Below are 12,764 nucleotides of genomic sequence, written 5' to 3'. Positions count from 1 at the left end.
TTTATTTATTGACTCGTCAAAACGGAGTTTGAAGTGTGTACTATTGCACAACGGAAATAAACTAGGCTCCATACCAATAGCACATTCAACTAAAGTTAAGGAAGAATACCCCACAATAGCACTGGTCATGAACAAAATCAAATATAACGATCATAAATGGGTGATTTGCGTTGATCTTAAGATGGTGAACTTCCTTTTAGGACAACAAGGAGGCTACACTAAATATCCTTGTTTTATGTGTTTATGGGATAGTAGAGCAAAATCAGAACATTGGTCAAAAAAAGAATGGCCCTCTAGGGAAGCACTACTTCCAGGTAGTCTTAATGTTATAAATGAACCTCTAGTGCCACGAGATCGTATCATATTGCCACCCCTGCACATTAAACTAGGTTTAATGAAGCAATATGTTAAGGCATTAAATAAAGATGGTGAATGTTTTTAAAATATATTTCAAGGAAATTTCCAAGTCTAAGTTCAGAAAAACTCAAGGCAGGTATATTTGATGGTCCACAAATTCGCAAGTTGGTAAACGATCCTAATTTCACCAGCTCAATGTCAGAAATTGAGAAGAATGCATGGGATTCCTTTGTTTGGGTTATCCAAAATTTCTTAGGTAATAGGAAGGGTGATGATTACATTGCGCACGTCGAAGAGATGTTGTCACACTTCCAGCGACTTGGATGTAACATGAGCATCAAAGTGCACTTCCTACACAGCCATTTACACCATTTTCCTGAAAATCTCGGTGACATGAGTGAAGAACAGGGTGAACGATTCCACCAAGATCTTCGAACCATGGAGGAACGATTTCAGGATCGCTGGGATGCACATATGTTGGCCGATTTTTGCTGGAGTATTCAGAGTAGCAGTTCATTCAAAACTAGTAGAAAATCATATAAAAGAAAATTCCTGAGTGTATAGTTCTTGTAATTAAAAATGTTTGTACGTTGAGTGTATTTTTAATTCCCAAAAAATACTTCCTCCTTTTAACTCAAAAACTAGAGCTGACACATATAAACTGATGACATTATTTAATATCAGCATTAAAAATAAGCCTAGAATCATAAAAATATTCCATGCAACATACATGCTGTTGGGCGGTGTTATTAGTATTATTGTAGGAACCAATAAAATTAATCCTTCAAAAATGCTTTCAATCCGTTCGGTCTTTGTCCGCACTGGTAGCACTAGACAAAGAAGGACTTTTAATTTTTAATTTAAAATTTTCCCAGGACACATTTTTAAGGGTTCACCAATTTATAAAATGTACAACTTTTTTAATATTTATGCAAGTGACTTAGAGTTGGATTTAATTAGCTTGGATGGATTCACAAAACTTGTAAATGGCAGATTGTTTCATTTTTAGATGCAGGCTTTGGAGATACAGTTTGTATTGTTTATTTTTAGCTAGATAATTGGCTCGTTTTGGCTGTGTAGGTATATGACTTGCTTTCATTAGTATTTACTTCTACTTAAATTTTTAGTACTATTAGAATTTTAATATTAGTTACTGCAATTGTATTTGTAATTGACCTTTTCGCTGTTGATTATAATTAAATCAACAATTGCTCAAAATATTTTTACGTTTTTACGAATGTTGTGCAACAGCCATATCCACCTCCTTTATTCAATGTTTCCTATTGTTTTTCTGTTATTTGTTCTCTTAATATTTATTTTCTCTTGTAGATCGATGTTAAAACCGCAACCGCCGGCGAAGCCGTCGATCGACTTGCTCGCGCAGGCGCCGAACATGGACAATAACCGTCTCGAGAAACTGGTGAAAAATTTCGTGCACGAGGACAAGCAACGGTTGGCGGCTCAGGCGGCCGCTCAGAAAACCTCGAAACCGATGCCGAGCAGTATCCAGTACGCGCTTCAGAAGTTCGAGAAGAATTCGGCGGCACTTGTCGAAAATGGTTGTGGCAGTCATCACCAGGCGCAGAAGAAGCTCGGAAGTCCCGTGGGACCGGTGGGGAAGAGAGTGGCCGGATTTGGTCAACAGGTGACGATTGAACAGGTAAGATTTAGTAAGCAAGAAAGAATGTACCCGTTGATTAGGTAACATAATAATTATTGATTAGATAATATAATAATAATAGCATTGGTGGTTGTCTTTTTGCCTGGTCTGGAAGAACACAGATTGTAAAGATAAATAACTTTCATTCTAGTCCTTTTCCAGTGACTTCTGGGGTTCCTCAGGACTAAATACATCTTGCCCCTTTTTTATTTAATCTTTTTATTAATGATGTTGTTCATTGTTTTGATTATTGTAATGTGTTACTTTTTGCTGATGATGTTAAGATTTTTAGAATTATAGACAGGAACTTGGCACATCACGAACTTTGTTCTGATCTTCACAAATTTGAATTATGGTGCAAGAACAATAGAATGCTCCTAAATGCTAAAAAATGTAAATATATTCAATTTACCAGGAGTTTTAGTCCACCATTTCATCAGTACTATCTAATGAGTTTACTTATTGAGAAGATATCAGAGATACGTGATCTTGGAGTGCTTTTTGATTGCAGCCTAACTTTTTCAAAAAATATTGAAAACCTGTGTAATAGGGCTTACAAAATGTTGGGTTTTATTAAGATGCACACTCATGATTTCAGCAGTATTGATTTCATCAAACTTTTGTATTTTTCATTGATTCGCAGTCAACTTGAGTCGAATTCATGTATATGGTCAACTTATTATGCTAAATATATAACGTGCCTAAAAAAAGTTCAACGTAAATTCATAAGATACATTGCTTACAAGCTTAATATTCCTTGTATTGATATTAATTACAATGAAATGTATAGATTGCTAAAAGTTGGAGATTCGACGTAAAAACTGCGATATTGTTACAACATACAAGATTCTTAACAATGTCATACAGTCTCCTGAGTTGTTGAGTCACCTCAATTTAAATGTTCCTCCTATTACAGTGCTCAGACAGACTAGATTATTCTACCTTGAACAACATCGTACATTGTATAGTGAAAACTGTGCAATAGGTAGAATGATGATTAACTCAAATGGTGTCAGTGTAGATTTGTTTCATTGTTCTCTGAGATCACTTCAACGAATTTTAAAATCTGCTTAAGTGCAATATAATTTTATATCTTGACATTGCTTAAAATGTGTCTTCTTTTCTATTGTACTTACTTTGTTTTAAACTATTGTTGTCTTTATATTTAATTTAATTTTATTGATGTGATGTTACCTGTTATCTGTTATTTATGCTAGATATTTAATGATAGTACTAATACTTCAAGTGCTTTATTGTGATATAAAATCTTATTTTATTGAATATTTTATATACTATATTTACTTTGTAAATTGGTTAATTACCGTAATATACTGAATTGAATTGAATGGATATCATTGAGCTTCATGACTTGGTCTGTGGTACAATGCTGTCTATCGTTAAATTATGTGGTGCAGAGTTAACGCAAGACAAAGGGTTCAAAAAATTAAAACAAATAGGAATAGGAATACTAGCAGAAGATCAAAAGCACTTGAAATCATAAAGATACACACAAGGTAGAGTAACAAATCGCAGATAGAAATTTTGGACTAGAAATAGCGTTACCGTGAAACTGTGGGCAGGTTATTTGCTTGCAACATCTCTGATGCAATGCTTATGTAGAAATGGCAAAAAGCACTTTATAATATCATTAAAATGTATCCCTTATTTTGACAGGCACAAAACAATATTACTATTCCTTTTGAATAAAATATGACAAGATACTCTATAAAGAAGTCAATATTTAAATTTAAATGAATGCAGTTAATGAACACTAGAGAAAAAGGCAACAACTTTGCAACGCCGCTCGACAGCATTGTGGATTCCACCGAGGCAAGGAATCTTTACCAGTGACCTCGTCAAAAAATATTTATAAAATAAATATTTATTAATAATAGATTATGCTTTAAATTATAAACAATATTACCGTTTATGAACTCGTTTGCGTTTTTTTAACGTACTTCATTAGAGTAAAGGTACTTATTTAATAAGAAGCATTTTTATAGGATTTAAATATTTTATAATTATTATAAATTTCTTAATAAATTTTTATTTGGATTTATTTCTATGGTCCCTTAGAAAATTGAATGGAAAAGCACAGGGGCAAGGGGGGTGTTTTGTTTACAAACATGTTCATTGATTTGAAGTTTCCACGCATTTTCAAATGAGGAAATTCTCAGCTATTTATCAACACACATAGAATAATGTTAAATGATATTGATATATGTTATTCTAAGCGCAAAAATAACATATTCGAAGCAAAAAAAAAATTATTAACATTCTTATTACTAAAATCGCTTCTAAAAAATTTCAATTGACAACACCGCAGTTAAAAGCTGATGTCATCTTGACAAACGGCGTTGTGTTTACATTCGGCATTTGAGTTTTTTCTTTACTTTTTGGTTGAAAAAGGAAAAAAGTTAAAAGTCGTTTCAGTGTTTTTGGGAACTGTTACGATAGGCCGAATCTTTTCACAAGTAAATACCTAGAATAATAAAAATTTATCAAGAAATCTATAATAATTATAAAATATTTAATTTCCATAAAAATGCTTTTTATTAAATAAGTACCTTTACTGTAATGAAGTACGTTGAAAAAACGCATAAAGAGTTCATAAACGGTAATATTGTTTACAATTTAAAGCCAAATATATTTTTAATAAATATTTTTGGACGACGTCACTGGTAAAGATTACTTGTGTTGGTGGTATTCACAATGAGGTCGAGCGGCGTTGCGACGTTGTTGACTTTTTCTCTAATATCCCTTACGCTACCCGATGTCACAATTGTGACTTCCTTATTTACTAGTGTTACAAGGATCAAAAAATGTTTAATCTGGGTGGAGAACCGTGCGACATGATTGTGAATAGTGCATTTTATAGGTGTGCAAATCGTGCGCATTCTTGTCATAACCTGAAAAGTTTCAGATTATTTTCAATAATGGCTCGTGCAGGTAAGTTATTATTTATTTATAGTATTTAGGGGAAAAAAGAAGTGCTTAATATTAAATAGGTATAATAAACTTCAATTAAGTGTATTGTTTTTAGAGATTGAAAATATCTTTAAAATTGTTGATTCCAAGAATGGTTTTGTTATGTATATCACAATTGTGAGCCACGGTAGTTAACGTGGTTTGGTTTTAATTAAGTTGGATACAATTAATTCTTTGTTACAGGAAGAAGTAAGGAAATTATTGATTTGGACCATCTAAGGGATGACGAGGAGGCATTGTTCCAAGTTCTAGACGAAGTTGGATCGGATTTAGAGTCCGAGGATGAAGAAGATGAGTTTGAAATTCACGAAAAGATCCCAATTGTAGCACCAAATGAAGCTGATAGCTCTTCAGATTCAGAAGATGATTTACCGCTCATACATTTCCAGACTCTCCAGTGGAAGCATGGAAACTTTAGAAGCAAGGATTTTCCTGTAAAAGAGGACTATACTCCCATCCATCGTAAAAACTCCAAACGAATATTTTGCTAAATATTTAGATGATGATTTTTTTAAGTCAGCCGCAAATTTGACTTCCCAGTATTTCTTGCAACAAAATGCAAAAGAAAAGAACTTTACCTCTCAAGAAATAAAGAACTTTTTCGGAATTAATGCTTTGATGGGATGTATTCATCTTCCAATGATACATATGTATTGAAATGGAAAATATAAGTTCCCATTAATTGATGGGGTCATGACCCGACAAAGGTTTTAAATGATACGTGTAAATTTACATCTTAGCATATCAAAAGAGGAACAAAAAACAAAGATTGTGGAGAATACAGCCGGTAATTGATTTGGTTCGCTATAGATGTAAAGCCAAGGGATTGTTATAGTCAAAACCTTCGGGGCAAAGATATTATGGATCTTTTGGAATTTAGACTTAATCTTGGGGAATATCTGATTGCCGGTACTAAGAAGCGTGTATTGGAGGAATGCCAAGAAAATATAGAGGAAGAGAGTAGCGTTGAAGCAAATGAAATAAAAAAGAGAAGAATGCCTTCCAGTTTGCCCTGTACAGACAAACGCTTTGATGGTTTTGAACACTGGCCAAAGAATGAAGAAATGAAGAACCCAGTTAGATGCAGGTTAGAAGGGTGCAAAAGTCGGTCCAGAATGCGTTGCCTAAAATGTAATGTTTTTCTTTGTTTAACCAAAGATAAAAACTGTTTTATTTCATTCCATACAAAGTAATAAATTTTGTTTCACAATTGTGCACTTCCTAAACCCCTCCCTTAACCCTTTCGAATATTTTTAAAAATAATTTTCCGTACCTTTTGACCCAACTTTATCGGCGTAAAATAAATATAAACCCCTAACTCAATTTTTTTTTTCTCGGTACTGTAAGAGATATTTAACTTTAAACGTTGACTTCTTTATAGAGTATCTTATCATATTTTATGAAAAAAATGCTTCATATTCTATTAAAGACGAATAGTATTATTTTGCCTCTCTCACAATAAGTGACAAATTCTTATGATATTACAAAGTATGTTTTTTTGCCATTTCTGCCTAAGCATTTGGCATCATTGCCCCGGAGATGTTGCAAGCATAAAAACGGCCCATAGTTCCACCGCAATGCCAATTCTAGCATTTCAATGTTCTAAGTATGGTCCCCTATTCTACGTTTATGATGACGGTTCTCCCTTGACATGATGTTCTGGCGGTATCGATATTTACTTGTACAAAGATCGACTTGAATCGCCTTTTTACCATGACTTCAACTAACTAGTAAAATATCTAACTATATCAAAAGAGAACCACACAAAGTCTCTAATTTGATTAATTTCATTAAGTGGTGACACGCGTTTCGCTCCTAGGAGCATCATCAGACCTTAAAAAGGTTAAAACACGACCAACTGGGTCATATTATGCACACACACACACTCTCTGTGAGTGTTATATCAAGGTCTCTTTTGGAATATGGACGACTTCTTCCAATTTAAAATAACTGAGTCAATATACTGAATTGGTTATGTAATTTTCCCATGGTATATTCAGTAGAATGCCCAAGTAAATTCACACGAAGTATATTGTAATATTAATATGTAAGTTTACGTAGTTTGCTATGTAAAAGTAAAACGTAACTTTTTCTAGGAAAATATGATATACTTATGTAAAATTACCGTAATTTTGTAATATTACATCTCTTAATTTTCTAGTTCAAATATTTAAAGTCAAATAACGGGTTAAAGTAACGCGCTGTAAATGTTCTTTCATTAACACCGAATAGAGTGTTATGTAATATTCTCTGTATATAGGGTTTTACTCATAATATCTACATTCATTCTGAAATAACCCTTTCTATAAATTAATGTTATCAAGATAAAAAATAATTGATTTAAAAAAATATTGTTAATGTTCTAGGGGAGCTCATTTAAAATAGCATACTTTTTCACTATTTAAGTTTGTTATTAAGAGGGGTTCCAAACATGATATGATAGCTTTAAAATACCTAAATTATTATATCAATTTCCTTACTTATTTTTGTCAAACAAAAACAAATTTGTAAGTCATTTTAAAAAAATTCAATCTGACATAACATGAATCGGCATCTTTTTTAAAGCAAATATACGACTCTTCCTTGTAATTAAAACATATTACTGTCACACTGAAAAGAATGATTTGACATATTATGTTGGTTTTCAACTTTGTTCTTTAGTCTCAAAGGAATAATGCTCTCAGTAAACATTTCAAAGTTATCGAACTTTACAATATTATGATAAATACTATCATCTATTGAGTTAAGTGCCATTAAAAATTGATGTTTTGTTGTTATATTTTTGTTTGCTCTTAAATCTTAAGTCCATAAAATTGAATTAAATATAAATAGTGTTATATGAAGTGATGCTTTCTCCGAACATTTTTATTTGGACAATTATTTTTTTGTAGTTCCATATATTCATGCCATAATACTTATCCGCCTCAGAGGAACGTATGTCTCTATACTTCAATTTCCTACAACTTACTTTCAACCCAATCTTTCCCTGAGTACTTTTTAATCAAAAAAAATGTGAAGTTTAAACATTATTTTATTTCAACCTTGTCTTATGACGAAAATCAGGTTATACCTCTTATAGCTTTTTGCTGAATTTTGGTGTACTTTAGAGATCCCCCTACCGTTCCTGTTCTTCTGGCTTTTCTGAGACTACTGAGGCTTTAAGTGGATGATATGATTATTGTTTAGCATAATGCGAAGCCTGAAGTGTCAAGAACAAGCCATATATTTGCTCCAATATCTCTTTATATCAAAATTTTAGTGGTAAATTTCCTGGACTTCCCGGAATAATGTATTGTGACCCTTTCTAAGAAATTGACCTTTACTCTTTCATTTTTCCTGTTCTTCTTCTTAATTGCGTTTCTATTTCAAAGGAGATTTTTTAATAAAATACCTTTTCTAGAACATCAACCAATGCGTGTATTTATTGTAAAGTTTGTTTGGTTTGTAGGAAGTGTTACATGACCTATTCTTTTCACTTAGAGCTTATTACTCTTTAAATTTTTCTTGTCTTTCGTTCCTGTTCTAATTCCTCTTCCAAAAGTTACTTTTACTTATTCTGCAATAAAAGCATCCAGTTTTTCACCATTGGGCATTAATTCTTCTTCAAACGGAGTAAATATAAGTGGATGATCTGATTATTTGGCATAATGCCAAAACATGAGGTGTGAAATATTTTCCTCTATTTTAATAGAAAATGTCATATGTGGTTAAATATTTTATGATATTTGATTTTATTGGATATTTTAGTAATGTCTTGTGAGGTAATTAATAATGCACATGAACAATAAAACAATATAGAAAAAATGTAAGTAATTTGATTATTTGACTGAGACTTACGAATTAAATTATTATAATAAATATTTTTACAAATAACCCTACTAAAATTAATCCAAGTAAGTTTTTAAATTTTCATTGTTGCTCTAACCCGTCTCTTGACCCTGAAAATTTAGATTGATATCGCCTCTAATGGTATTAGATTTTAAGGTTTCCCGACATATAAACTTTGTGTAATTCCAAACATGCAAGTACGTTCAAATTCGAGCTTACACTGATTTATTCGTGATAGGCCCCTATTTGTGTATTTGTGCTATTCTATTGGACCAGTTAAGTGATTTTTAGCAATTTCAATTTAGTCAGGTATATAAAGTGTTCACCACCAATCTATTTGAGATTGTTTTTTTTTAATAGCATTATTTTTCTTCTTCCTCTCAACTGAATAAAATAAATTATTTTATTGTCTGTGAGGAGCTATTCTATTTAGATAATTTATGTTCAAAAAATTAACTAAAAATGGTCAAATTCTAATAAATGCTCACAGGTTTTCCAATAATCGCACAACCAACAAATTTACTTTATTTTCTGTATCGAAAATTCATTTTTTTTTTGGAATCACCTGTACAACAAACACCCTTTATGTCGGTTATTTTATTACATCTTAATCATTTTTTATCGGTTGCGTGGCCTACGATTAAATTATTATTTATTTTTAGGAAAATACCATTTATTGGATCACTTTCAAAAATAGGTGCATAGTATTATATATTTTTGGAAAGGTACGAATAATGCCGACTAGTGTATAACTATTCAGGATTTATATTGTATACAAAAGTTTGAGATCACCCTCCCATAAAGAGTGTTGAAAACCACAATCATAATTTTAAATAATACATAAGATTCATTTATCCCAGTATTTTATCAGAATATTTATTAAAAAAAATGCAAATTTCAACTTCAATTTTAGTTTTAGGCCTATTTTTCAACTTCAATTGCTAATTTTTCATTACTTATTTCACTTTTACTATACGTCTCTAAATTAATAACTCCTACTATTTTTACATTCTTGTTTATTTTTTACTATAAACAGCTATATGTGTGGTAACCAACAAAATTATTGAATAGGATTAATGGAAGAATATTCAAAATGTGCATGACCGCATAATTTTATAAAAATCCTATAAAAGTTCAATACAAATTTAACAAAGTATGTTTTAATCTGGGTAAAACCTGCAATGCCATTAAAGAGATGAACAGAATGAATATTTGAAAACAACGAAATTTTAGGGTTAATTTTTTCTGAATTATTAAAACACTTTGGTGTCCTTGTATATTTACTGCCTTTCTTTATAATATAGTCCAGGAATTTCAAGTATTTTTTATATATTTTATAATTATTTATTTCTTCCAGGCATTTGAGGTAATTTTACATTTTATTCCAGGCTTTTGAAGCTCCCCTCAAAGTATTTGAAGCAACTCTTTGCTACCCTTGTAAATTTTGACAATCCTGTTCCAGGCTTTTGGATTATTTTTCCACGTTATTGCAGGCATTTGAAGTTATGTTAAATTACTTCGAGACTTTTTGGGGTTACTTTAGGTTGAATTCCAGGCTTTTCAAGTTCCAATTCCTGATATGTTCCAGAGATTTAAAGTCAATCCATTCCATTGCAAGCTATTGACGACAATCCTGTTTCAGACATTTTGATTAATTTTCTAGTTTTTTCCAGGTCTTTGAAGTCATTTTAAGCTTAATTTAAGGTACATGAAGGGATTTATTTCAGATATTTATATCTATTTTAAATTTCCTTCCAGGTTTTTGAGAAATAATGTTGAATGCCTGAAATACCAGATTTTAGGCTATCGGTAGATCAAAACATTATTCCAGGCAGTTGGAGGTCTTCTAGGCTAAAATATACTTGTAGGCACTGAAACCTGGCTTCAAATGCCAAAAGGTTTTGAAATAAATTTAAATAAGTCCCGAGAGAAATCATGAAATTACCTCCATTACTTTTCCAGATCTTGGAATCTGTGTCTTTGGACACCACTACATAAAAAGTCAGATATTTCCAAAAATTTTCCTTGGATCGGTTTGAACTTGAACAACGTTTCCATAGAATAGTTTTCTGAATAATATGCTTCTTATTGCATGCAAATACCTCCATTACTTTTCGAGATCTTGGATTTTAAAGTTAGTGCTCACTTTGAAAATAAAACTGTGTCTTTGGACACCACTACATAAAAAGTCTGCTATTTCTAAAAATTTTCTTTGGATCGGTTTGAACCCTGAACATCATTTACTAAGAATAGTTTTCTGAATATTATGCTCCTTATTGCATGCAAATACCTCCATTACTTTTTCAGATCTTGGACTTTGAAGTAAGTGCTCACTTTGAAAATAAAACTGTGTTTTTTGGCACCACTACATAAAAAGTCGGATATTTCCAAAAATGTTCCTTGGATTGGTTTGAACTCTGAACATCATTTACTAAGAATAGTTTTCTGAATAATATGCTCCTAATTGCATGTAAATACCTCCATTACTTTTCCAGATCTTGGACTTTGAAGTGAGTGCTCACTATGAAAATAAAACTGTGTCTTTGGACACCACTACATAAAAAGTCTGCTATTTCTAAAAATTTTGTTTGGATCGGTTTGAACCCTGAACATCATTTACTAAGAATAGTTTTCTGAATAATACGCTCCTAATTGCATGTAAATACCTCCATTACTTTTCCAGATCTTGGACTTTGAAGTGAGTGCTCACTATGAAAATAAAACTGTGTTTTAGGCACCACTACATAAAAAGTCAGATATTTCCAAAAATGTTCCTTAGATTGGTTTGAACCCTCAACAACGTTTCCATAGAATAATTTTCCGAATATTATGCTTTTTATTTCATACAAATACATCTATTACTTTTCTTGATTTATGACCTTAAAGTGAGTAGTCACTTTGAAAATGAAAGTGTTTTCTTGTACACCACTACATAAACGGAACTTATTGTAGATAATGTAGCTAAGTATAGGGTTCCTGACTTTAAAATTCCTTACACCGATTTGATAATAGTTATCAAATAAATTTCGAATACTCAATAGAAAACATGGCATTTTAAAGGTTGTAATAAAAAATTCGCTAGTACTATCACCCGTAAAACAGTACATAACTTACTACTACTAAAATTGCAGTAAAACAGGCATAAAAATTTATATATTTTCGCTACAATGTTTCCTCCAGTATTTTTTTTTTTATTATTATAACCATTTTTCCATACTACTTATAGCAAAAATACACAATACTGTATATTTCATAATACAGTATTTACGCAATTAAAAATTAATGCAATGTAAATACGATAAAATTGTGTTGTTGAAGGTTGATTGCCGTTTTAAGCCTATTATAGTATTTTCTCTCAGGACGGGTTAATTGAATAGTTTTCTTAGGTTTCCTGATAAACTAACTGACGCCTATATAACCTTATTTATTAATCACACATCTTGTACATTTATTTGGCACAAATTATTGAAATCATAAGAGTATTTAAGGCAAATAAGTGTATTTTTTTGGCTCCCTTATATAACCCTAATCCCTAAATACTGTCTGGATTAATAACGAGTTAATATTCTCATATCAATTTGATGTTACTCTCGGCCAATTTCCCGAGCATATATAACAGAGCAACCAACCGTATATGAAGGTCAAGGTGTTCACAGCTTATTACCTTTAAATTTTCGATGAGATATCCCGTCATTTCATTAAATCGCAATTTCGCTAGCGTAACGATGCTATAAGTAATTTCTGATTTGGTTATTAATAAATGGGTCGAGGTGGGTAGGGTCATATGTTGTTATCACGATGCCCTAATTAATAGATCGCTTGTATTATTTGATGATTGATGAACCAGTAGCCATTAGGGATATTATGCCTAAATTTGCTTTATAATTCGGTTTCGATGACTCTTCCAGGTAATTGTAGGTGATTTGTCAAG

General features: G+C 31.6%; 1 protein-coding gene across 7 annotated transcripts in view; it reads left to right on the top strand.

The window, feature by feature from the left end:
* The window catches only part of LOC126745983 (serine/threonine-protein phosphatase 2A regulatory subunit B'' subunit beta-like), an 82,607-nt gene that overhangs the window by 39,689 nt on the left and 30,154 nt on the right, over positions 1-12,764 (top strand). For all 7 annotated transcript variants that reach the window (XM_050454057.1, XM_050454062.1, XM_050454059.1 and 4 more), the window contains one exon: positions 1,687-2,017. In XM_050454057.1, coding sequence (XP_050310014.1) covers positions 1,687-2,017 — 331 coding nt within the window. The remainder of the gene's footprint in view (positions 1-1,686; positions 2,018-12,764) is intronic.

The sequence above is a fragment of the Anthonomus grandis genome, chromosome 16 (assembly GCF_022605725.1).
Source record: "Anthonomus grandis grandis chromosome 16, icAntGran1.3, whole genome shotgun sequence".
Classification (NCBI taxonomy): Eukaryota; Metazoa; Arthropoda; class Insecta; order Coleoptera; family Curculionidae; genus Anthonomus; species Anthonomus grandis.
The sequence above is the reverse complement of the archived record's forward strand: the minus strand, read 5'-3'. Positions and strand labels throughout refer to the sequence as shown.